This window comes from Cnephaeus nilssonii, assembly GCF_951640355.1.
Source record: "Cnephaeus nilssonii genome assembly, chromosome: 3".
Lineage (NCBI taxonomy): Eukaryota > Metazoa > Chordata > Mammalia > Chiroptera > Vespertilionidae > Cnephaeus > Cnephaeus nilssonii.
Genome location: NC_137074.1, coordinates 9,815,585 through 9,842,263, shown reverse-complemented (window position 1 = coordinate 9,842,263; position 26,679 = coordinate 9,815,585). Strand labels below are relative to the sequence as shown.

The 26,679-nt window shown below is 48.0% G+C and overlaps 2 protein-coding genes across 4 annotated transcripts in view; one reads left to right on the top strand and one right to left on the bottom strand.

Moving 5' to 3' along the window:
- The first annotated feature begins 2,681 nt into the window (after positions 1 to 2,681).
- Positions 2,682 to 6,632, top strand: S100B (S100 calcium binding protein B). Its single transcript, XM_079763669.1, has 2 exons — positions 2,682 to 3,224; positions 6,137 to 6,632. Exons 1-2 carry the CDS (start codon positions 3,087 to 3,089, stop codon positions 6,275 to 6,277), a joined length of 279 nt encoding a protein of 92 aa, XP_079619795.1. The 5' UTR covers positions 2,682 to 3,086; the 3' UTR covers positions 6,278 to 6,632.
- A 5,759-nt stretch (positions 6,633 to 12,391) lies between these two features.
- Positions 12,392 to 26,679, bottom strand: part of DIP2A (disco interacting protein 2 homolog A) — a 79,464-nt gene continuing 65,176 nt past the window's right edge. For all 3 annotated transcript variants that reach the window (XM_079767051.1, XM_079767052.1, XM_079767053.1), the window contains 10 exons: positions 25,684 to 25,793; positions 25,058 to 25,188; positions 23,300 to 23,468; positions 22,450 to 22,620; positions 20,555 to 20,616; positions 19,810 to 19,867; positions 17,704 to 17,778; positions 16,087 to 16,261; positions 15,263 to 15,386; positions 12,392 to 14,633 (listed from right to left, as the gene is read on the bottom strand). In XM_079767051.1, the coding sequence (XP_079623177.1) occupies positions 14,381 to 14,633; positions 15,263 to 15,386; positions 16,087 to 16,261; positions 17,704 to 17,778; positions 19,810 to 19,867; positions 20,555 to 20,616; positions 22,450 to 22,620; positions 23,300 to 23,468; positions 25,058 to 25,188; positions 25,684 to 25,793 (1,328 nt within the window). In that variant the 3' untranslated portion in view covers positions 12,392 to 14,380. The remainder of the gene's footprint in view (positions 14,634 to 15,262; positions 15,387 to 16,086; positions 16,262 to 17,703; positions 17,779 to 19,809; positions 19,868 to 20,554; positions 20,617 to 22,449; positions 22,621 to 23,299; positions 23,469 to 25,057; positions 25,189 to 25,683; positions 25,794 to 26,679) is intronic.

Sequence of the window (26,679 nt, the reverse complement as noted above, 5' to 3'; positions counted from 1 at the left end):
CACCCACTCAGAAATTCCATGCAAACTGAGAGGTCTTTACAAGTGAATTATAAATTGGGTCAAAGAAATCGGGGTTTATGGTGGGTTTAACTTTCATCAGTCTGGTAATTTCTCAAGTAGGTAGGGCCCCTTCCTTAGAGGGAACCCTCACATAATGTGCGATGTGTTAAAGCCCAAAACTTCTCTTGGTTTTGACATAAAAAGATTAACACAGAAATAAGAGGCTAAATGAAGCAGGAATAATAGCCATAGAATGAAGTAGAAAAGGAACATGGATATTTGATAAGCTTTAAACCATCAATTATTTCTTAGTCAACGGGAAGAATTGAACGGGGAAAAATTAGTTAACTTGTAGTATGGTTTTAAAGAAAATCACATTTTATGGAGTTTTACAGAGAGGAAGAGAGAGGGATAGAGAGCTAGAAACATCGATGAGAGAGAAACATCGATCAGCTGCCTCCCGCACCCCCCCCACTGGGGATGTGCCCTTGACCGGAATCGAACCTGGGACCCTTGAGTCCGAAGGCTGATGCTCTATCCACTGAGCCAAACCGGTTTCGGCACATTTTATGGAGTTTTAAAACATATGAAGTATATATTCCGTGTTCTTCCTTTTAGAAAAATCCCACTAGTCATACTTCACACAAAAAATAATTTATCTTCCTCTTCCCCAAAACATCATGGATTTTGAGAAGCATCGGGATGATATAAAAGGTTTTGGGGTTTTTTTTTGTTTTGTTTTTGTTTTTAAAATATATTTTATTGATTTACTACAGTGAGGAAGAGAGAGGGATAGAGAGGGATAGAGAGGGATAGACAGTTAGAAACATCGATGAGAGAGAAACATCGACCAGCTGCCTCCTGCACACCCCCCACTGGGGATGTGCCCGCAACCAAGGCACATGCCCCCGACCGGAATCGAACCCGGGACCCTTCAGTCCGCAGGCCGACGCTCTATCCACTGAGCCAAACCGGTCTCGGCAGGTTTTGGGGTTTTTATTACTGATTTTAGAGAGAGAGAGGAAAGGGGGGGGGGGGGGACATTGATTTGTTGTTCCACTTATTTATGCATTCATTGGTTGATTCTTGTATGTGTATGGACAGGGGATCAAACCCGCAACCTTGACATATTGGGACAACACTCTAACCAACTGAGGCTTGTTTTGTTTCTTTTTTAAAAAAAATCAATAATTGTAACTTGAGTGCAAAGGATAAGTAGGAAATGTTTAAAGATTTTCATCCACCTGAATTGTTCTATCTGTATATGATATATCTGATTATTAGGGACTTAAAACAAAGTATAATGGTGTGACTTTAGCAAAAATCAGGCCAAGATGAAAACCCTCAATTCTCTTTCCCTTGGGAAGTCAGAAATAAAAATTTAAATATTTTATTCCAACTTACTTTTAAGATGTGACATACTCAACATGGGAATGATTTTTCCACAAGTAGATATAACTCTTGCATTTATCTTTAACTCTGATGGTACTAGGATTCTTTAATAAGAAGAATTCAAGGTCTAAAGTTGGTAAATTTCTCTGGCTGAGTGTCTCAGTTTTGTGAAACAGTTGAAAAACTGTCCTTTGTAAAATGTGCCTAACCCCCAGGTTTGAACGGGTATTTCTTCAGTTTGCATGCTATGGTATATGGTGCGTGTTGAGGGAAGCAGAAAGTTTCTGACTTTGGCAACTGCAGAGAAACACTTACTAGTGAATAAGCGACCTTTCTCCCATTCACTTGAGGCAGCACCTCCATGGATCCCAAAGAAATACCTGGCGGTGGCTCCTGCTGCACTTGCCTGTTCCTGTAGCGGAACCAGCTTCACTGTATAACCTGATAATACATTTTTGTTTCTAGTAGGTCAAAGTACCTTTCATTGATCTTCTTTTTCAAAAAAATTTGTAGAAATACTACCATGTTAATTTTTTCCAGTAAACATTTTTTTTTATTTAAAAATGAGTTAAATTTACATATTAGTTCAAAGGAAAGCAAATTCCTACATTTTATGATCTTTAAAATCTTTTGGAAAGACCTACACTTTTCATACTAAACATATTCTTAGTAATATGTATGTGCTGCTGTATGAATGGAATTCTCCTCCTGTTTTCCAATTGTTCATTGACAGAATATAAGACTACTATGGATGTTGGTGCCCTCATTTGGCTCCTAGTCACCTTACTTCTTTCTTATTAATTCTAACAGCTTGCAGCACTGCTCTGCTCAGCAGCACTGTCACTGACTTGGGGCCCTGCCAGGGCAGAGGGTGCCCAAGGGAGGAGGCAGGGATCAATCTCAGAACTCCTTCACTGCTCTGCCTTCATATTTTTTAAAGATTTTTAAATTGACTTTTAGAGATAGAGGAAGGGAGAGAAACATCAACGTGAGAGTGAAACAGTGATGGGCTGCCTCCTGCACACCCCCTACAGGGGATTGAGCCCCAAATCCAGGCACGTGCCCTGACCAGGAATTGAACCAGCAACCTTTTGATGCACGGGACAATGCCCAACCAACTGAACCACATGAGCCAGGGCTGCCTTCATTTTTTTTTAAATATATTTTATTGATTTTTTTACAGAGAGGAGGGGAGAGGGATAGAGAGACAGAAACATCGATGAGAGAAAAACATCAAAAACATCAATCAGCTGCCTCCTACACACCCCCCACTGGGGATGTGCCCGCAACCAAGGTACATGCCCTTGCCGGAATCGAACCTGGGACCCTTCAGTCCGCAGGCCGACGTTCTATCCACTGAGCCAAACCGGCTAGGGCTGCCTTCATATTTTTGCTGGAGTTTCCCATTGGCCAACCCAATCAGAAGCCAGAGGGCCTGGGAAGTTGTCAAGGTAGCCAGCAGGGACAGAGAAGGGGAGCAAAGAGGGGAGAGTGGATCTAAAAGGTGGATGGGAGGCTGGTGACCACTGAGCAAGGTCCCAGAATGCCCTGCTCCAAGCTTGACATTGGAGGTGAACCAAGGCTGGCCCAGCCCCCTCCTCTGGGTGGATGTCTGTATAGGTAACACGTTAACTGTTCTTTGTGAAGCAAGGCAAAAGGCATGAGAAGGCATCTTTCCTCTGTGGACCCCTAGGATGTCTGAGCTGGAGAAGGCCGTGGTGGCCCTCATTGATGTTTTCCATCAATATTCCGGAAAGGAGGGTGACAAGCACAAGCTGAAGAAATCCGAACTCAAGGAGCTCATCAACAACGAGCTTTCCCATTTTTTAGAGGTGAGTCTTTTTTAAATCGACAGTTTATGCATTCTCCTCTCCACTTATAAAACCACCTGTGCACTTTCTCTTCAGAGCAGACATGAAGGTGATTCCGGGTCTGTTTCGGGACTCCTAGGTTGCTTCTGGAAACTCGTTTGCACGACTGAAGCCTCATTATGGAGGTTAGCTTAGCTGAGCCCCATTGTCTTCATTTTCACTTGTTTTGTACGTAGTAGGAACATCAAAAAAAAAAAAAAAAAACAACAACTGCTGTCTCAAAGGCAAAAGTACAGGTTCCAAATAATGCTGACATTTCTCTGAAAAAATCTAAGGATTTACAGCAGTGATGGCAGAATAGATGGAAAATAGACTCACAACTTATCATGGACCATGTGCATACAAAGAAGATGTTAAAGATAAGTTTTTGTTTGGGGGAAAAGCACTATTTTAGCTTTAGCTAGATGTTTAGCATCCACCTAAGTGATAAAGATGCCGTTCACTGAGCAAATATTTACTGACCACTCATTACGTTCACTACTGGGAGAGACACAGGCCCAAGGACATGGCCTCTGCTTCCGAAGCACCCAGGCTGGCACATCCATGAAGGACCACAACCTACTTGACTGAGGGCAGGAGGCCTGGGGGCTTGCAGGGGGTTTCATGGAATAAGAGACATTGGAGAGGACCCTAACTTAGGAAGCTGCATGAGGACTCCTGATGAGCCCTCCTCCCCCACACAGGTCCCACTCTGATCTGTGGTAAAAGAATGTCCAGACACCTCGTGGAGGACTCACTTCCCTACCCACTAGCTCCCGCCCTTGGATCAGCCACCCATTATCTCTACTGCACACCAGTCTTACACCCTCTAGGCAATGAACTGCAATCTACCTGGTGCCTGACGTGCCCTTAGTACCCAGAACCAAGGTTCTGAAGTGACTAATCACACACAGGGAAAAGGCCAGCCAGGGAACCAGTGCCCTGATGTCTGACCAGGAGCTAATTCCGGGAAAGACACCAGAGCATCCTGAGGGATGGTGATGGTGATAGGGAGCCACCATCCCAGCCAGCTGAGCCTCTCAGTGCAGGGCGAGCCCCAGGTTCCAGCATCAGGGCAGCACCCATTGTCTGCAGCTGGCTTGGTCCTCCTGTCCCACCCCCACGCAAACACTCCAAGGCTGTGAATGGCACCACCAGAGCAGAGGAAGTGACTTGCAGGCTTGTGGTGGGATGGGGGAGGCATCCCCTAGTCTGATTCTGGGACTGATTTCTCAGGCATTCAAGTCCAAGTGGCAGCTGCCTCACTCACATGTTCAATTATTCAGTCCCACCAATCCTGCCTTCTAACTTAATCAAAGTCCCAGTTACTTCTGTAAAAAGGTTCTTATGAGGATGAAATGATAGTTTTTGTCAAGTGCTTAACATATAGTGAAAGTTCAAAAACCAGTAACTGCTATTGATTTTAAAATATAGAAAAAGCTTAACATGTGGTAACCACAATTTATAAAAGAAAAGTAATTCAAGGTAAGTATGCCAAGGTATCATGAACGTTTGTTGGCCTAGTTTTATCAAGGAAATTTTGGTTAGGAGGCAAACCTATGGTATAATTGAAATAATACACTGCTGCCATCCATCTTCTAACCCAGTGGTCGGCAAACTCATTAGTCAACAGAGCCAAATATCAACAGCACAACGATGGAAATTTCTTTTGAGAGTCAAATTTTTTTTAACTTAAACTTCTTCTAACGCTACTTCTTCAAAATAGACTTGCCCAGCCCGTGGTATTTTGTGGAAGAGCCACACTCAATGGGCCCAAGAGCCGCATGCGGCTCGCGAGCCGCAGTTTGCCGACCACGGTTCTAACCTATGCTTATAGGTCCCACCCAACCCCTGCTGGAATCTCAGTTTTTAAATGTTTTATTTTTTAAAATATATATTTATTGATTTCAGAGAGGAAGGAAGAGGGAGGAAGGGAGGGGGGGAGAGAGAGAGAGAGAGAGAAAGATACATCTATGAGAGAGAATCATCGATTGGCTGCCTCCTGCATGCCACACTGGGAATTGAGCCCAAAACCTAGGCATGTGCCCTGACTGGGAATCGAACCATGACCTCCTGGTTCAACCACTGTGCCACGCCGGCTGGGCTCAGTCTTGTACATGTTTTAGATTGAAGGCAGCCACTGAACATTACACGGGACTTCTTCAGGCCAACCTCTGCTGCACTGGGGATTGTTATTCTGAACAACCTGCATTGATGCTCTTTTTCAGTGCAAAATGCCACATTCTCACATGTTTAGGGCCCTGCACCGTGTTTGTTCCTCAGAGACTTTGTAAGACTATTCACTTGGCTTCTGTGTTGGGAAGAACTGTCAGAGAAAGTTCCATGACACCTAGAAAGCAGCTCAAGTGGCAAAAAGAACACACGGAGGTCACAAATTCAGGGCATGCTAAAGAGTCACTTCAACAACAACAAAAAACAAAAGAAAAAAATTTCAAAACATAAAAATCCATGAAAATCTTCATTGTGGGGACTTCTACACACAGAAACTGACAAGTTTTGGGGGGCCAAAAGTGTTTGTTTTTTTTCTTTCAAGACATTTTCCTATAATATACTCTGGCTGATCGAAATGCTATTCTTTTCCGGGTGTTTTGTTTTAAGTATAGTGATAAAAACCTACAGGTTTTCAGATCTTGGTTGTTCCAGTCAGTCTTTACAAATAGCCCAGGTCCCACTGGACCTAAAGTAAGGTAGAGAAGGCACAAACCCCTGGACAACAGTCCTCTAGTCCCAGGAGAAATCTTCCTGGTGTCTTGCATTTTATATCTGAGGTTGTTTCTGATACAGATTTTTTTGGTGGCTGATCCAACTTTTAATCATGTTTTGATGGCCTTAAATTTCATTTAAAAACAAGCTGGGTGACTGATCTCTCTTAGGAAATCAAAGAGCAGGAGGCTGTGGACAAAGTCATGGAAACACTGGACAACGATGGAGATGGCGAATGTGACTTCCAGGAATTTGTGGCCTTCATCGCCATGGTTACCACAGCCTGCCACGAATTCTTTGAACACGAGTGAACTAGAGAAAGCAGCCACGCTGTTCCTGTAACAGAGGCGAAGGTCACACAAGGATGCAGAGAGCAAGGGCTTGCAGGCTAGTAGGAGCTGAGCTTTCCGGCTGTGTCGTAGCAATTAGGAAGCTTCATTTGCTTTGTGAATGAAAAATTGAAAATCTCTTTCCAAGGGCTGTTTTTAATGGCCCCCATCATTCCTTCTGCTATATTAGGCATACGTGCTAGCTGACTGGTCCCTGGGACTCCTGGTAATATCATGTAGGAAAGTCAATTCTCAGTCACAAAGCCTAGGCTATACAGAATCCCAACCCAGAAAAAAACAAAACTGACTACCAAAAAGGATTCTGGACATTTGTGGTTTCCTTAAGTCTCCGCTTCATTTGAAACAACAAAGCTCTATCCAACCTTCGAATAGGCGGCCATTTCTTAAATTTGTTCATCATCAGTGCCAATGAAACCTAACGTAGTTAGATGGTATGAAAATGCTGTCCCACGAGCCCTTAGAGCATGGTCTCATTTAGATCCCTTTTCCTGTGGTGAGCTGTGATTACTGAGTAGATATTTAATGCTAACAGTTCTAAATGGAAAAACGTGTCCCATAAACCAACAAGTACTGAAACCTTAACTCTAACCAAAACTGAGAAGCAAAATTCTACCTTCAGTGGAATTCTCCCGATAGGCTCACACTTTGCTGGATCTGTGGGACGTGCGTTTGGCAGGAGGATGGGCAGGTTCAGGACCAAGGTTTCAGACCAGTCTCTCCAGCCTCCCCTCCTGTCCGTGCGATGATGGGTTACTTACTACTGATGTGTCTGGTCTGTTTGGTGAATGTCATTCCTAACTTGTTTGTGCTGTTGGTAAAGTCAGTGTACTTGGAAAGCTGAACTTAATGCTCCTGCATCTACGAATTCAAATAAATCAAGTTTCAAATCATCGTTACAAATATTAAAAATCACTTCCAGGAAAATTCAAAATAATCTCATCCACCACTTTACTGGTTCTGTTTTATTTGAAGACACAAACTTCATAAAACCATTGATCGCTTGTATTTGCATTAAATAAAAGAGCACTGTGATAAGTCTCCGTAGCCGTTCAACATGAAATAAAAACGAAATACCTGCCAAATGGGAAGAGGGGTAAAGTCGAGGGGGCCTGGCTTTCCTCACAGCTGCAGATGGTGCGTTCGCCAAGGCCAGGGCGGGTGCCCAGGGGGGCACAGGAGACGGGGACCTTAAGAAGGCGGCGGGGCGCGGAGGGGCGCGGAGGGGCGGGGTGCGCGGAGGACAGCGTAGTGGCGGGGGCGGGCGGGCAGGGAGGAGCGGGAGAGGTGGGGCGAGGGGAGGGAGGCGGGGCAGCACGTGGTGGGACGACCTTCCCGCTCTTCAGTCTTCAGAAACTTCCGGCCCGGTTGGCGTCACGTGGCCTTCTCTGGACCAATCGCCACGAGGGGGAGCTGCGATTGGTCCTGCCCAACAGGAAGAGATGGGCGTGGCCGAGCCGGCGGTGGAGCTCGGGGCTGGCACAGAGTTAGGTCTTCGGTCCAGCTCCGCCGCCGGCTCGGCCACGCCCCCCAGGCCGGGGTCCCCGTGGTCTCCTTGACGGAGTCTGGGGGCGCGGGCAGGGCGGTCGTCTCTGTTCTGGCGGGTTGGTTCCCGCGGGGTCACCCTCCAGGATCCTCGGTCCTGCCCGCAGACCCAATAGAGAAAGCTGGGTGGTGGTTGTCGTCTCAGAAGCCCCTCCGGAGTGTTGCCTGCTGGCTGGACTGGGCGAGCTGCCCCTCCGGGGAGACCCGAGCTGTTCCGCAGGGGCCCTCAGACAGCCCCTGGCGGAACAGGTGGAGCAGTGCCCACACCGCAGGGAAAAGGCACGGGACGCAGCTAGGGGAGGGCTGGAGGCACCGCAGGAAGTGAGGGCCCCAGGGCTGGGAGGGCTGCAGGTTAGGAGCCAAAGGAACTCGGCCTTATCCCCAGGGCAGGGGGCGCTCCTGGGCTTTCCAGCAGAGGCGGCAACAGCAGGGGGTCTCTGGAGAGGTTGGGGCAGCAGTGAAGAAGAGATTTGGGCTTCAGACGGGTCAACCTGGGAGGACCACGGGCCCATGCTCAGGTCAGCACTCTGCTGTTGCTGTCTTGAAATATTTGGTAATTTATGGACGAGGGGCCTGGCGTTTTCATTGTGCGTTGGGCCCTGCAGATTGTGCACCCCGTCCTAGGCAATGGTGGGACACAGGAAGGGGAGCTGGCTTGGGAGGCCCAGAGTGAGTCTGTCTGGGAGGTGGGTGGTGGGTTGGCTCTGAGCTGTAGTGTGTGAGGTGTCTGTACCTGGCCAGCTTGCCTTCAGACCACGTCTCTACACTTCCTTTCATCACCAGAGGACAGCCCTGCTGCTTTAGCCAGAAATTGAGTAGGTCCTTCCTGGTACCTCCCTTGTCCCCATTGATCCCAAGATGACTCAGTTCCCAGATGACACCCTGCTTCCTAAGCAGAGGAAAGAACTGGAGTGTACCGGCCACCAAGGGGCTTGCCTAGTGCAGCTGCTGTGTTTGCCTCTGACCCCACATCGGGGGATGATGTACCTTTCCCCCGGGAGAGACTTCCTGAGCACTGCACAGCCATCCTCAGGGACTCCTGGGGGCTTTCTGGCACAAACTATGGTGAGCTCCAGGTTGTAAATGTCCATCCTCCTCCCCTGACCTGTCCTCCGCTGAGAAGGATCTGCTCTCTCCAAGAGGCACTGTCTGGTTCCATGAATGGGCAGTGATGGTCCCCACATGGCCCACTGGGCGCTGCCTCAGACATCTCTAGGGAGAATAAACTCTGAATTTAAAATGATCTCTGTTGTCCCACACTGCCTTGCCCATCGTGACCCAGTTCAGCCACACACAACTCCCTGAGCCCCATCAGTTACCATTTTAATCCACAAGATAGGGCCAAAGTAGCCCAGAGAATGACCCTGACAGCAGCATTAAGGCTCTCGGGCCAGAGACCGAGCCCGAGCAGAGGATCCCATTTGTTGGTCCTGCACTGACAAGTGCTGTCAAAGGGTCTGGGGCCTGCAGGGACCCAACCTCCACTCAACCATGTGGACCATCCCAGCATGTACTGCTATCCCTGCTCCAAGTCTGGGCAACACAGCTGTCAGACTTTCCTGCCACTGAGAGGAGGCATCCTCATCTCATTATCATGAAGGGGGAACACATGGCCTGGGGTCTCCACAGAGAGCTCCCAGCAGGCACAGGGACTTCAGGAAGGCCCTGGATTCCTGAGCCCTGGGACATTCTTCCCTCTTTCACCCTGGCCCTGCCCCCCAGGGAACAATGGGTGGAGGGGCATTGAGGTTGGGCAGGCCAGGGCTCCACCTGCCCCCCTTGCCTTCTCTGGCCCTGGAGTCGCCCAGGGGCCTCTACCAGCTGGTCCTCACGCACAATAGTAGATCTTCACCTCCACAGGATTGGTCCTGTCCTAAGCAGACAGCGTCTCCTGCAGCCACCAAAGGAAGTACATTTTCTCCCAGGCCACCTGGGGCCCTACTCTGAATGTCTTCCTTGTGGGCAGTTTATATCCCAGCATGACACCCCTGCAGCTCCACCCTGCAAGGCCCCCCCCTAGTCTCCAAGGCAAGAGGGGCCCTTCAACTCTCACACACCAGCTGAGACCCTGGAAACAGTGTGACAACTCTTCCCAGGAAGCTCTGGGAAGGCCCACAACTCTATCCCACGAGGCTTCTGGGTTTGATCGCTGTTTCTGGGTTCTTACTTACTTTTATTTTATAAACTTATCAGATTCAAATTCAGTAAAAAAGTTTTGATGAGCACAGAAGGTTAAAATTAGGGGTTTAGATGGCCATCACATGAGCCTCAGCCAGTTTACATGTGCAATTTCTTATTGGTTGCATAGTGTTGAGATTTTCTTGATCAGGATGTTTAATTTTGGAGATTTCATCCCTCTCTGATCCAGACAAACTTGGGTTCTTATCATTGCAGTTCTGGCCAGATGAGATTCTGGCACAACCTTTTTTCTCTGTGTTTGATGAGAAAAGGACTGGCTTCTTAGAAGAGTGTGAAAAATAAACATCATTCAAGCAAGTTGGCAGGAGGCAAAGCAGGGAGGTTTGGGCACAGGCTGGACATGGGGCAGAGCCTGGGCTGAGGCCGGCAACCTCAAGAACAAAGCCCAGTGCCCCCAGGCTCTCTTGAAGACCCCTCACCCCAAACCCCGCATTGAACATGCAGGTCCCTGGAAACCTTTCACACAGTGAAGACTGCTCCTGAAATTTTCCCTTCTGAGGTGCTGGGGATAGACACTGGGGAGGAAATGCTGAGCCACATGGGCCCCACAGCTCAATTCCACACAAAACTCTACCGGGGGCCTGTTAAATATCCCAAGTGACAGGTCTCCCAGATCTGGGATGGGGCCGTGTCTGGCTGTGTGACTGTTTTAACAAGAACTCAGGTGATTCTCATCCTCAGGAAGTTAGGAAGCACTGGGTTGGTAAGGCAGAACTGTCAGCCTATATGGTCCTTACAGAGGAATTGTGCCCGCCCTCTCACAATTAGACTGTGCAAGGCATTGGGTAGGGGAGACCTCACCATCTTGAGGACGCCTGAGCAGGGACATTACAATTTATAGTCTTATAATTGCCTTTATCTTTACCAATACTGTTTTTTTTCATGTGAATTGAAATTACCATCTGAAATCACTTGCTTTCAGCCTGAAGAACTTCAGTATTTCTGATAATGCAGGTCAGCTAGGAACAAATTCACTCTTTTTATCTGAGAATGTATCATGCCTCCACTTTTGAAAGATAGCTTTGCTGGATATACAAGTCTTAGTATTTTTTTTCCTTTGGGTTCTTTGAATATGTTAACCCCCTGCCTTCTGGCTTCCATTATTGCTGGTAAGAATTCAGCTGTCAATTTACTGGAGTTCTCTTGCAAGTGGTAAGTTGTTTCTCTCTTGCTAGACCCAGGCATCTCTGAGCGACACCCCTGCTTTAGGACCTCTGGGGCAGTAGCCAGAGGTCTTCTCAGTTTGCATCTCCTGGCATGGCAGCACCAACGTAAGAGCTGGACAAGGTCAGTCAGAGCCCCTGTATTCTCGGTGGCACTTCATCCAAGGTAGAGGCTGCATTCCATGAGTGGAGGCTGAATGGAAGAGATATCCCAGGAGATCAGTCTTGGTTCAAATAACAGATTCTTGATTTTCTTACTGAACTTTCATGCACAGATGTTTTTCCATTTGCTGTATGCCCTTAGGACCATTTCCAAAGGCTTTAAGTGGTTGTTTTTTTAACAATAATTTTCACCTGTTATTCTGAATATCATGTTCACAGAGCTTCTCAGGCTGTCGTGCCAGAAGTTGATCTTTCCCTACTTTAATGTGAAGTAAGTGGTAAACAATGCTCGTCTTTGAACTTGTGTTGCACTCTATCAGCATGCAACAACAGCCTATAGGTGGCCTTCATTCTCCTGCTCTCCATCTGGAGCCTGTGGCAGCATCTGGGTGTACCCACCTGGAAGTCCAGCTCACTGTTGCTGGGAGTAGCAATAGGTGACAATGCATCTCTCCTCAAAGCTTCATCTGGTCCCTCATTGTCCTTTTTCACCTTTTGCTTTTAAACAGTATCTGTAATGATCATTCATGATATTTGGCCTTTTCAGTCACTTGGAGAGTCTAGGGAACAAGGTACCCTATACTTAATTGGCACTTAGAATTAGTAATAACCTCTCAATTTCTCACTTTGCACCGCCCTTGGAAAACTCCACAAGGTCCTGCCTAAACATTTCACAGACTCATGTAAACAGGTTCCCTCATTAAACTCTGAAAGATAGAGCTGGATGCAGGAAAACCGGGGCAGTGAGCACCCAAAGCTTCAAGTCTGGCATGAACTCTTACCCCCCACTCCACCTATAGGAAGTAAGCCTGAAGCAGTAATTGTAACTGCAGACGTGCACACACACATCTGGGAGGAGGTTCACTGCAGCACTGTTGAAAGAACTATGATGGACAACAGCAATTGAGCAAAAGCTACCTTTAGTCATGACACACCTGTACAGTCATTAAAACATGTAGAATATATGTGACATATTAAAAAGTCTAATTTATTAAGTACAAAAGCTGATTATAAAAGTATATGATTCTAATTTTGTAAAAAATTTTAAAAGGACAAAATCCCGGAAAAGGATTTACGTCAAATACTAATGCTGCTAAATTACTCAGAGGTAGGATTATAGATTTTCTTCTTTACACTTTAATGTGCTTTGTAGATTTTATGCTGCAAGCATAAATGCTTTTATATTCAGAAAAAAAGTAATGCATAATAAAATACATCCTATTTGGGATCATTTAAAAAACCTTTTCACACATTTCAAAATGCAGAATTACAAAATCAATAACTTTTATTAACATTATGATATAAAAAATTTTAGTGTGATATACAGAATTCCCAGAGAGTAATCTTAAAACATTTTAATGTGCTTCTTAAAGTCTTAATTTACAAGACACCTTGTTTTACTGCCACTTACTTTTCAATACAAAAATTTTACAATATTGGCTACAAAACTACAACATTAAGATTAGGGTTAGGTAGTTCTTTCCCCTGCCGGCCATTCTATTATAAGGAATATCTGTTATCTGTATGTCAAACAATAAGTTACACAGATTATGTACATAATTACAATAGATTATTACAATTCCAGTACGTTGTAACATCCTAACTGCAGTCCACCACCACAGGCAAAGAGAGCTACAATGCACCTGCTATTAGTAGCCAAATAAGAGTAAAATGTAAGAGTTAGCCTAGTTAGCCAGACCTATTTGGTGGAGAATTTCAAATTGTAGAGAATTAATAACAGCTTTGTTAGGCACTGATTCAGGCTAATTCCAGAAAAACCTGGTTGTTTCTATAAAGCATGCATGATCCATAAACTTTCCCATCCACAGTTCCCCCCAAAACTCAACAACTTCATAACATACTCTATTAGCTATATAAAAATACTCTATGTCCTAGATTTGAGCTTCACTTCAAATTCTTAGAAGTTTCTAAAGGATTTTATATTCTCTTTGATTTAGGTTTACTGTAATATCACTCCGTTTAGTCATAACTGAATATGGTTTGGCCAAATTTAATAGGCATACAACTCAAAATGTGAAAGCCAGGGTGAGGGTTACCAGGCCCACCTTCAACATGGGGCAAGGCTCTCCCCACAGCTCAACTGCACTGAGGATGTGAAAACCTCAGACACTGTCATCAATGCTTCCAAATCTGTTAATTTGGGATGAAAATCATGCAGTACACTTCCATGTACTGAGAAGAATTTATATTGTGATGTTATGAAAACAAGTGTTTAACTAAACAGCATTAAGTTACAAACCTAGGAAAGTGGTTTAAAACTAAATGCTGGTTTATCTTTCCGAAACAGAGCATCTACCCTGACAGCCCCAAATGCACTTACTGAACATCAGTGACAATGTGTGCAGATAATCGGGCACACCTGTTTCAATAAACTGGGAGAGAGGAAGCACCCTGTAACTAGAGTGCCAAGAGCCGGGGTAGGAGGAGTGGGCAGGTCTTGCTGCCCTTCTCATTAGCCTCTTTGGGCTCTGTTCCTCCCTGTGAATCAGTTGTACTGGGGCCTCAAGTTCTTTCTAGCTTAAGTTCTACATATAAACTTGTCATTTTAAGTGGGTATAAATAATTGAATTTTTTAAATCAAGAACTATATCTTTAGTCTAAAAAGTGCAAACTTGCAATACAGTAGAGAACAAACTGCACACCTGCAATTCCTCATGATACCCATGGCCAGCCTTTCATTTCCTATCCCAGTCACCCTATCTGTTAAAATACTGACATTTATGTTTTTGTAAATGTCCTTGAAGATTAAAAAATTTCTTCAAATAATTCAGGAAGTGGCTTCTCAATAAGATTTGGGGAACTTTGAGACGAATCTCTAAAAGTAGGGCAAGGGGTGCAGTATTCCGTGATGACTGCAGTCCTTTGTCCTGGTGGCTACGGACACACTGCAGTGTCTTCACATGTTCTAACACCTTCACATGGTTCCAACCCCTGGAAGCCTCACACTGGACAGAACCCTGGAGCTGGTGAGCGGTGCTCACATGTTGTAGGCAACATAGATTGGATCAAGCTGGTCAGCCAGGAAGCCATCACGCAAGTGCATGCGTTGCTTCTCGCCCCTAGAGTTGATGGGGATCACGCCTGGGTCGACAATGACCACCACACCCACGACCAGGTGATGCTCCTCCAGCACCACATTTGTCACCAGGGCCACTAGGTCCAGTGCGTCCTGCTCCAGCCCGTCCAGCTCCACCACCACAACCAGCAGGTTTGTCCAGGTGAACACGGCACTGCAGGGAGAAGACAGATGGCATCACAGGACATGGACATCTGCTTCTGAGGACCAACAGATACATGGGAAATGATGCCAAACAGCACAGTGAAAAGACAAGTATATTTATTGACACTGCGCTGCTGCTGAACATCGTTCACAATTGAAAGGCTAGGCGAAATGTGCTGTCTAGGACTATCTATTCTAGTGAAAGTTCTTGCTAAAAATCAGAAGCATTCATTGTTTGATGATGAAAGCTGAGCCTGTCCCAATGCAAGCTCCCTACATAGTGAAGAAATTATGAATCACAACCATTTAAATGAGAAAATTCACATTAAAAGCAGAAACACCAGGAAAACTGTGGAGACCTCACCTTTGCCTGTTCATTCAGGGCCAAATGCTTGGTCTAAAACTGACTAGGAAAAAAGGAAAGCCCAAGCAAAACCAAAGGGCTGCACCAGGGGTCTCTGGTGCGGGTTTCCTAGAGCAGGTCTGGAGAGCCCAGGTCAGCTCTGGGAGAGGCAGGCTTTGCCAGCATGTGCCTGTAACCAGGTTCTGCTGGAAACGTGACCAGGCAGATGGCCCTCAGTCCCTGGCTCTGCTCGAGATGAGGGGCTGGGTGGGACTCGCCCTCCTCTGGGCTCTTACCACTCGGCGATGCTCCTGTGTGCTCGGATCACGGACGTCTCGATGTCGATGGGGTGGTACCGCATGCCTCTCAGCTCCAGTGTTTCATCCAGAGACCCAACCACATAGAGTGCGTCATGTCGCTCTATGAAGGGCACAGTTGCACACCTCAGAAAGGCACAGTGCAATCTGGGCACCCTCCACACATCTGTGTCAGCCTGAGTCGGGCTCTCTGGAACAGGGAGCTCACTATTCTAACATCACTTGAAACCCAAGCCTCCTAATGGGTGAGGCGTGCAGCCGAGCCTGATAAAGGTGCTGTCCGTCCCCTTGATTCCAAAGAATTACGTCAATGTGTGAATATATATTTTAAAATATTATTTACTATTTCTGGAAACAAAACAACATCTACAGAGGCTACCAAAAGTTCTGACTTGATTTGGCTGGCCTGCTGGGGCCTAAGGACTTTGCAGTTATGAGGGGTCATGTGTGGGGAGGGTACCACCCACAGCTGGTGAAATATGCAGGTGGCTCTGCCTAGGGGAGGACTTGACAGCATCACCAACAACCCCACAAATTCAGCTGAGGCCGAGGGTCCAAGGACAGTGAGGGATGGTCACAAAGGGAAAAATAGTAATTTTCAGAGAACACCACTGCCAGAGCTCATCCTTCACCCCACACCCAAAGATACAAGCTTCTTGCAAGGGGTGTGGTGAGTCAGCGGGAATCCCTGAGATGCTGCACGTGCCTGTCAGGCTCACAAGCTACAGCAGCAGGCCCTGTGGGCTGTGGACAGAGCCCCTCACCCCCAACAGTGCTGACACGGGGTCACCGTAACCCCTCACCTCCACTGGCATCGGTGAGCTCCGTTCTCCGAAGGAAGCCCAAGTAGCCAGTCCTTGCCCAAATGGTCTGAGTGTCTCCAAAGCTCAGTCGGGCACTGAAGTGGTCAGCATGAAGTGCTTCCTCTCCATGGACTGTGTAGTAGCCTGTGGCGTTGTGGGGGCTGCTAACCCAGATCTGTGGGGCCCAGAGGACAAGAATGAGCTGAGCACAGATTATCATGAGACATCCACTCGCCAAGAGAACTTAAAACACTGCATAAAGGCAGGGCATTTTCAGTGTCTCTTATCCTGTGAACTAAGTTAAAATTATAGGTATAGAAAGCAAACAAGTAACTTTCTCTCCTTCAAATGGAGAGTTCCTCTCCAGGACTCTGTGATGTAGATGAGCTCACCGGGTAACTCCCACTCCTCACATCAAACTACTGTTGTCAATAAGGATGGGGAGCGATGTACAGGTCCACACAGGGGCAAGTGATGGAGTTAGGCTCACTGAGTGTGCAAACCCTGCACCATGCACCAGACTTACTTGTATATGTGTGAGTTTATATACATCCATATACTCTCGGGTGCACACATACTAGCAGTACCCGGTGTACTGGGGCTCCTTCTAAATACAGAGCCCATCCAGGACCCAGAGTCAGCTCCCCAGATCAAGTACCTGGCTTTATATATCCCCATAAGGCAGCATCCTAAGAGGAGACAGGGAAGCTGACAGGGGCTTCTGCCACAAGAGGTGTGGCCCAGGTTAGCACAGACCCTCCATGACCATCTTGGGGGCACAATGTTACCCTAACAGGCCTAGGTCCAGTGGCCAGAAGGGAGGCCCCACACTGACCCCACCCAACCCTGGGACTAGCACATCTTCCCATTAGGACATTGAGCAACCCCTGGGAGTCCCCCAGGCTCACTCACACCTTCATCTCAGTTAGACTGAGACTGGGAAGTGTCTGTATGACTGCCCCTGAGTGCCATCTACCAGGACCTCAGAGGTTGTCCACACCAGAGACCCTGATGCCAGGACACAGGTTCCATGGCATGTCCCTAGGGCCTGGAACTGGGAGGATAAGACCATTCCCATAATAACAGAACCAACGTGGGCACTCAGGCTGTGACCTGCACTCTCCTGCCACCCTGGCCTCCGGTAGTAAGTCCCAACTGTCTCGTTACACTGGATACATATGCATAAATGCAGTTATGTCAACACAATGATTTTTGCACAGCCTGTGTGTGTCCAGGGGACGTGTCCTCAGGAGTAGAGGACCCCGCCTCCCATCTCAGTGTCTGTGCCGTGCCAGCCCCTTCCTCAGGGCTGTGGCTCATGGCTTGGTGCAGGAACTGTGTTTTAAGACACAGCTGCTTTCTCCATGCTGCGGGTTCCTGTGTGGCTCCTAGGGTCTCCAAGTACCTACAAAACTCAAGGTTTCCCTCTGCTGGTAGGGAACCCGGAGTGGAGACTCATCCCATGGGTCCACGAAATCCTACCCAAGTACTGGGTACAGGAGCACAAATGGGGGTGGAGTGGGGGGGAGGAAAGGACCAAATAGCTTGGCAGATGGGAAGAGGGGAGGAGCAGCTCCTGAGGTGCATGAGGCTCCAGAACCCAACCCCCAACCTCACCTCTCCCAGGTGCGAGTCTCCAAGGGGCCCTTTGGTCTCAGTGTGTGCAATGATGACTTTCACTCCAGGGAGGATCTGGAAGGAAAATCGTGCCCATGTCAAAGAAAACACAAGACTCCAGACTCAATGACATTAAAAACAACAGCCCTCAGAAGCTAATCCAAACAACATGATATGTACTTGTAAGTGATCAGGAGATTTAAAGCCAAGCTAAATTTGCATTTGAACAGAAATAAGACTTTAATTGATAAAAATACATGTGAATCTTAACAAAATGACCCTAGTTCCTAAGAATGGACCTTATTTTGGATGTTGTCAGAGGCAAAGAGGGTCTATATAAGCATCTGTTCTACTTGGGATCTTTCAACAAGGCCACTCGAGGACTGCCTGCCTCTTGTGGGGCACACAAGGGCAGAAGGCCACTCAGCCCCACTGCTCAGCTGCGCCCCAGCCTAGCCAAGCAAGGACTCTGTCCATGGGTTTCATCAAGCCTCCTAGTTCTGGGCTGGAACTCTAACCTTGAAGAGCCCTCCCTTCCCATGACTCAGAGTCAGTCCAACACTGGTCACCTGCTCTGTGTTGACTCAGACAGACAGAGGCACCAGCTCATACCCAGGAGCCATGGAAAACATTCCAGGGCAGGGTGCCTCAAATCAGGGAAGCCCCCACGCCTGGTCCTGGGGAGACTTCACTGGGCTCGGGTCAGACCATGTGGCTGCTCCAGGCATGGTCACCTGTTCTGTGTCCTGTTTCCTCAGGTACAAAATGATGACAGTGAGGTCCCCCAGGCAGGTGGGAAGGGATGAGGGGTCACTTATAGGAAGGGCGTGAGTTAAGGCTGCTGCCTACGGCCAGTGCCAGACCCTCCTCTCCTCCCACTGTTGTTGCATCCTTGCCACACGCTACCCATGGGACAGTCCTGTTTTCCTGAATGCTGCTGGAGCCTCTGACCTCTCTCCATGGGGCCCACCTGAACCCTAAAGCCAGAACTTTTTCCAGAACACCAATACCCAGGCATAAGTCATTTGAAACTTAATAATACAGGGGAAATATGCTGAGTATACAAAAAGGATAAGCAAAGCTGTCCACTGAGCGTGGGATCCAACAATGTGCTTGGAAAGGGGAGGTCATTGCCCATATTCACCTCTCAGCTGGTCTCCTCCAGATGACGCTAAAGACAGGCAGGCACAGGGGAGGTGTGCTTCCATGGCCTTGCACCTCCTCCTCTTCCCCCAGCTCGACTGTAGCTATGCTAGTCTCCCTGTGACTATGCTCCCTCCCCAGGATGTTTGACTAGCTGAGCCCTCTGCCCCGGGTCCCTGTGGCTGCTCCTCCTCTTCCCTAGTACATGCACACGGGCTCCTCTCCAGGCACCTTGCTGCCTCCCCAAAGGGGGCTATAGCCACAGGAGTTTGTAAGCAGTCAGGTGGCCCTGTAGGCTGCATAGATTGGGAGTTTCCTGTTCCTGGCCATGCTGGGCACACAGCCCTGCCCACTATCCTGCTGTCTGCTGGCCATGGCACACCATCTTCATCACATGGCGTCATTGGGCCATGTGGGCTTTCTTCCTTCCTTCAAACCTCCCGTTTCTGAAGATGCCTGTTCCCCTGGGTCTCTGTCTGCTGACCCATCTCATGGTGCTCACATTAACCTGGGCACCCTCAGATGGCCTCACTCTCCCCACTCCCATCCCTCCCAACCCCTTTATGGGCTCCCAGTCTTCTGGACTCGCTTCAATGGAAAATTGCAAGATGTGTCTAGGACTCCACCCGCTGCCCAAGGCCCTGGAGGGAACCACTTCCTGGCTGTCACCTGGGCCAGGGGCTGAGTTGGGTAGCTGTGCCGGCCCTTGCTCCAAGACTGTGTGAAGACACTGGGACCTCACCCAAGGGGCCCTACAGCCTCGAGCCCCAGCAATGGGAGTTCCTTCTGTGTCTCTGCACCCAAAGTCCTCCTTTCTTGGTTTTGTGCTTTAGACGTATGTTGAACTAAGACTTAACCTAGTCCTTGTGTGTGTTTGCAGTGAGGAGGAGGCCTCCTGCGTTAGCCCAGCCCAGCCTGACCACAGCCATCTGTGTTCATCAGGAGAATTGCAGCTTCCACTACCTTTCCAGACTCCGTCAATGGCAGACTGTGCGGAGAACCCCGTTCTACCAAACGTACCCTAAAAATTAACAAGGGAAAATTTTCAGAATAAAATTTACTATAAAGGTAATGACCTCTAAAAAGGCAACTCATAAGATAATCAGAAATTATCACTATGACAGTTTGTTGACAATGACCTTATTGTAACCTTGGAACAGTGACTTCAGGTGCCCTCGACCTGCCTGGCTCACCTGGCACAGCTCAAGGCAGAAGCTTGTTCTAGGTTTTTTGGGGGCCGTCCCTAACCAGCTGCCCTGTCCACAGTAATCTGTTTACCTTGAGTTGCAGCATGGCCACATTTGAGGGCCCAGACCAGAATCTGAGCTTCAAAGCTGGGAGGGACCCGGACCCGCAGGCATACACTGTGACCCGCCCCCCCCCCCCCCCCCCCGCCAGCACACATTTATTGATGAAAAAACTAAATCCTGTCTTAAAACGGTATTGTGTAAAAAAGTCCTTGCCATTAGTTGCTTTACTTGTCCTCAACCCCATAAAAAGCTAAATGCAAATGTTTGGTCACTCCTATTACCCTTCCTGATCATAGGAATAACAGATAAAGGGACATGGACTGAATCTCGAGGACACAGAGACGCAGAGAGGGAGACCCAAGTTTCCCCAGTAGAGCTTGGCCAGCCATCTGCTAGTCCAGGTGCCAGGAGGGCCAGTCAGGGCAGAACCAGCTGCACAACTTCATCATTGGCGTTACCTGTCATGGCGCAGCGCCCTCATGTCCACGTAGACCGTTGTGGGGTCCGGGCCAGCCGTGCCCTGGAAGAAGAGCAGCACGTCTGCATCTACACGGCACAGCCACCTAACAGCTCCTCCCCGTGGCCGGGAAGGCAGCATCTCTGCTCCAGCAGAGAGCCTGCCCAGGGACACTGATGCCTTCCATCCAAACATTACATGGCTTGATAACATCGAGTGAAACACTAGTGACACTGAATGAACATGCCAAATTGTACAATTTTACATTTCAGTTCTCACAGCTGGTCTCTATGTTATGGTGAAAACACCACCACAGGATTTGAGGGCATTTGCACCCAGCTATCGGTCAGGCTTGGCCTCTCTCCAGCCAACCTAATTCTACTGAGGGCTGAGCACAGCAGAGGCTCAATCAGGGTCCACAGAGTGATGTTCTCCCTTTCCTCACTTCTGACACTTGGACCCTGAGTGAAGGATGTTATTTTCTGTTTTATTAGATAAGGAACATAAAGTTAAATGGATACTCTGCTCAACATCACTCTCTGAAGATCCCAGACAACGTAACAAAAACTGCTTCATTGAGATTCAACAGCCCTTCCCTCCAGAGGCAATGCTATGAATGTTAAATTTTTTTTAAACAGTTTTACTTAAATTTTATTACAGAGGAACTTTTATCATATGTAAAATAATATTCAGTGTGAGCAGTCAGACAGCAAAAGAAACACGTATTTGTCTAGAGTTGAGGAGAAGGCCACATGAACTCATGGGGGAAGCACAGAGGTACCTCGAGGTCAAGGTCATACCTGCTCAGCCAGCTTTCCCAACCTGTTGGGCTGACAGAGGCAAAGGAGGCCAGCAGAGTGAGACAGGAGGAGACGGCCACAGGAGACAAACAGAAAGCAACAGGCCACGTGAGAAACACACGGTAAGAGACAGCAAAATGTGTCACTGCATCTCAAAGGGCAAATGTGATTATCTCATTAAGACTTCTGCAATCACACATGGCATCCCACATGCCAACAGATAGAGGAGATAACCTTCAAATATCGAGTAAGAAAGACATGCCTTCATTTACAGCTGCTGACTACACACCAAGAGCCTGATGCTCAGTCCTACTTTCTACAACAGGAAGGGTATGAGGAGGGCACCCAGCCCACTTCCTCCTGCCACATGGCAAGGGTCTGAGGCTTGGAGTGGTAGCACAGTCTTTTCACGGTTGAGAGGACATCAGCATAAGGGAGAAAAGGATGATGGTCCCCAGTTGGCCCATGACAGGAGTGCTCTGAGATGAAGGCCAAGCTGAGCCAAGGCTCCAGAAACAAGAAACAGCTCTACCGGGGGCCCTGCTCTGGTTCCAAAGCTCCCTTTCCTTCTAACAAGTCTTTTCTACGTGGGTGAGCGGACATTTAGTATATTTTTAGAAAGAGTGAAATTGAGATACTAGTAAAAATCTGGAAAATAACCAGAGTAACCTGAAGAAACAGCACTGCAGTTAGTTGTTCAATTTCTGAAACTTCATGTAAATACCTTAAGTAAAATACCTTGATGTCTCAAATATGAAGTAGAGGTAATACAAATCATCACAATAATTTTCAATTTAAAATTACTAGATGTCTTAAAACAATATTGTTGTAAAAAATTAAATGCATATTTTATCCAACTTAGTGAGATTCTTCCAGATAAGAAATAGTCACTGTTCAAAAAACAATTTTTTTTTCCAAATAAGCCTTGTTCGTGAAGAGAATATCTTTTAAAAATAGAACCCTCATAGTTCTCCAAGATAAACTGGAAATGAAACATTAAAGGCTCAGAGAATGAGAAATGGATGTAGCCGGCACAACAAGGAAAAGCGACAATTAAAAAACTGTCTGTCTTGGATGCCCAGCCCAGCCACCTTACCTGGAGGCAGATGGCCACATTGACCCTGCACCCGAACGTGGTGCTCACGGCGCGTGCGGGTAGGCCCAGATCCTTGAACAGCTTGGAGAAGGACTGTGTCAGCGCGATCCGAGGTCGCTCCTCGGCGACCACCATGCACGTGCGCACACACGACAGGTTCACCCCCTTCATCTGTGGGGAGGAGCAGGGTAAGACAGGCCCTGAACACTCCTTTAGGAAGCTCCTGAGGGGACCCATGTGTGACCTGAACATACACCCCACCTCCTCCGCTGTGGTCTCATTCTACAGAATTCTTAAGTATGGAAGCGCCAGATGGTACCCATCTGCTCCACATCCACACCAGCCAGTCCTGCAGTTCATCTGGCCATAGCTCCACAGGACTCTCCCAGATCCTATCCCAGGTCCCCAGGGACCCTGACACCTCCAAGATACGCCCAGAGCTAGTGTCAGACCTGCCCGCTCCACATGCTCCCCCACGCCCCCCACCATGTACCTGCGCAAGCCAGCCCCACACGTCTGCCCACCCCACACTCATATCCTGCCACATGGGTGTGTGGATGAAGGGAGCAACTACCTACTGTAGAGGTGTGTGTGTGTGGGGGGGGGGGGCGGATAAGTGAAGAGCTTCCAGCAGGGTGGGTGCCGGGAAGAAGGGACACAGAGCCAGCGTGACTTGGTGCCTGGTAAGGGTTTACTCTGTTTCCCCAACTGCTTGGAACTGTGTTGGGAGTCTTTTTTTAGATTCCAATGGCCCGGTTTAGAGCCAACCTAGAAACCCCTGGTTTGGGCACCTCCTAAAAAGGGATGAAGACAGTAGGGCGCAAGCAGGCCTGGGCAGTGACACACTCACCCTGAGGACACCTGTCTGTGCGCCCAGGCCTTTGGTGCACATCTCCATCACCGAGTAGGAGCAGAAGGTAACGCGGGCCTTGTACTGGCTTACGGCTGACAGCCACAGGGACACATTGCTCTCCAGCTCCAGCGGGGGCACCAGCACGGACTGGTGTCCAGAGTAGACACTGTGGGGCCATGAAGGGTCAAGTCAGTGTTAGCTGCTCTGCCCAGGTGCGTCATCTGTGCACCCCAGGTACCGTGCCTCCCTGCACCCAATGGGCCTGGTGTGGCTGCCTCGTTTCTTTTCCAAGGATAGAACAGGGGGACAATTCTCCCTAATGTACAGAGAGAGTTTTGGTGAAAAACACACTTTGGAGGGAGGGGCATAATGCACAGGGAGTCCTTGTGTCCCTTCAGAACTTCATAAGGACCTAGAGTCACAGTTAGGGTCAGGGTCTGCTGGCTGGGGACTCAGTGTTCTAATTCTAAAGACCTGTCCCTACTTCCTAGTATTTGATGGAATTAAGTAGTCTCTCCTCAATTACTAGTAATGGATAATGTTTGTTTATTTGTTTTTAATGTATTTTTACTCTTTTACTCAATTTCAGACCCATACTCAAACCCACTCCACCCCCAAACAAACCCACTCACATGTGTATCTTTGACTTACTGGCCTCAAAAATGCATCTTAGAATGTTAAAGTTCTAAAAAACTACATACAATTCCAATTAAGCACGTGGGTGCAGCAGCAGGGGCACCTTCACTCACCTGCACACTTCCTCCACTCATCTCCACTCACCTATACACTCTACCTGCACTCAACCGTACACTTTACCTGCACTCAACCATACACCTTACCTGCACACTCTTCCTCCACTCACCTGCACACTCTTCCTCCACTCACCTATACACTCTACCTGCACTCACCTATACACTCTACCTGCACTCACCTATACACTCTACCTGCACTCAACCGTACACTTTACCTGCACTCACCTATACACTCTACCTGCACTCAACCGTACACTTTACCTGCACTCAACCATACACCTTACCTGCACACTCTTCCTCCACTCACCTATACACTCTACCTGCACTCACCTATACACTCTACCTCCACTCACCTATACACTCTACCTCCACTCACCTATACACTCTACCTGCACTCAACCATACACTTTATCTGCACTCAACCGTATACCTTACCTGCACACTCTTCCTCCACTCACCTGCATACTCTTCCTCCACTCACCTATACACTCTACCTGCACTCACCTATACACTCTACCTCCACTTACCTATACACTCTACCTGCACTCAACCGTACACTTTACCTGCACTCAACCGTATACCTTACCTGCACACTCTTCCTCCACTCACCTGCATACTCTTCCTCCACTCACCTGCACACTCTACCTGCACTCACCTATACACTCTACCTGCACTCACCTATACACTCTACCTGCACTCAACCATACACCTTACCTGCACACTCTTCCTCCACTCACCTGCACACTCTACCTGCAAACTTATTGGCACATTCTTCCTGCATGCACCTCTACCTGCACTAACCTGCACACTCACCTGTACTCTTTACCTCCTTACTTGCACACTTACCTGTATACGCTACCTGAACACTCAATGGCACACTCTACCTGCACACTCATTTATAATCTTTACCTCCACTCATCTGCATACTACCTGCTCTCTCTCTCTATTCACCTGCATGCATACCCTATCTGCACACTCACCTGCACACTATACTTCCACTCACCTGCACAGGCACCACAGGGCAAAGCCAAGGCCACAGTAGGGATCAAGGCAGATGGCGATCTGCCTCGAAGGATACAGCTCACACTGCAGCTTTATGGAGCGGCACAAGGCACTTGTGGCTGCATGTGACATCTTAGGGGGTAAAATACAAGGTCTGTTCAGTGACGTGCAGGAAGAAAGGGATTAAAAACAGTACCTGCTGTCCACAGTGGCCAGACACATTTACCTCCTTAAAGGATGACCTGGCTCATAACCCCACATAAATCAAATAATACTTGGGAAATGGCACATGAAAAATCGTCTACATGAGATTTCAGGATAATAAAGAATTTTCATGAAGCGCTTGGCTCCTGGTAAGGATATGGACTCATCAAAGCCACCTCTCCTCAAAGCAAGTCAGCCATAAATCCGAAAGTTCAGATATTACCACAAAACATCAAAATATGCATTACTCTCAGGCTAACCCAACTTTGGAGTTTACTGGTATTAAACACAGACTTTAATGAACAACACTGTTGCCTCCGGCTCTGTGTGAGAAGAGACTGTACGCACCCGCACCTAACACCCTTTCTACTCACCCCTGTGTCAAGGGGCTGAAGCAGTGGGAATTACGATCAAAGGACCCACCTTCACACCCGCTAAGATCCCTGTGGTTGACACGCTGAAGTCCAGATAGGCCAGCACATCCGGGGAGGGAGGCCTGAACACATTAGCCACCTTCTTTTTCGGTATATCATCTGTTAATGGGAGACGCCTGTTAACACTACTTCAGGCTCTCACCAGGAGAGATGAGACTATTTCTACCAGGGAGTCCTGGAGAGCATGCTCAGAACAGACATTGGGCTACAGGAAAGCAGACTGTGTATTTGAGTGGGAAAGCTTATTTTAACCTTCAAGGACAGGTCACATGGCATGGGCCTACCAAGACAGGGCTGATGCTATGGGACAGGGACAGTGGGCGAGGTGGGTATGGAGGAGAGGACACAGGCCATAAGAGCTACAGGGAAGTCTTCTGGTCACCAGTGAAAAGGTCAGAGGAGTGCACAGGTCACAGAATCTGGGCTGAGCCAGGATCAACAAACACTGGCCAGTGAGAGCATCATGGACATGCTCCCATGCCTGTCGATGGGTATCAAGCAGGTGGTCACAGACAACACAGATCCTGACCTCCTCTCAAAGGTGGTGCCCTGGAGCACAAAGGCACATAAGTATGATTGGGTCAAAAGGACTCCTGTCTGCTCATTCATGTGGCTGAGTACCTCGTCACCAAAGGAGCCTGTGCGGTGCTGCTCATTCGGGGTGTCTTGATAAGGTACAGGGATGACACTCAACCCTAGGCTGACCTGACGGGCCAAGGCAGAGCGACAGAGGTTTTCAGCCCTTCTCGTTGTCATGGGGTGAGGCAGCACTCACCAATAACAGGGATGAGGGATAGATGTGTTTTGGGGCGTGCATGTGCATGCACACATACTGTGGGGCTATCCATATCCTCACAACTGTTAACTGCTATGTAGGCATGAGAGGCAGTGGCATGAGCTGCAGGCCACAGACACACAGGCCTTGGGCGAGGATCTTTGCTTCCCCCTGGAAGTAGAGACCCTGCTATGACGTGAGCTATGCTTC

Coding starts and splice junctions, on each gene's coding strand:
- S100B (XM_079763669.1), top strand. CDS start 3,087: ATGTCTGAGCTGGAGAAGGCCGTGGTGGCCCTCATTGATGTTTTCCAT. Junction 3,225..6,136: donor AGCTTTCCCATTTTTTAGAG/GTGAGTCTTTTT, acceptor GATCTCTCTTAG/GAAATCAAAGAGCAGGAGGC.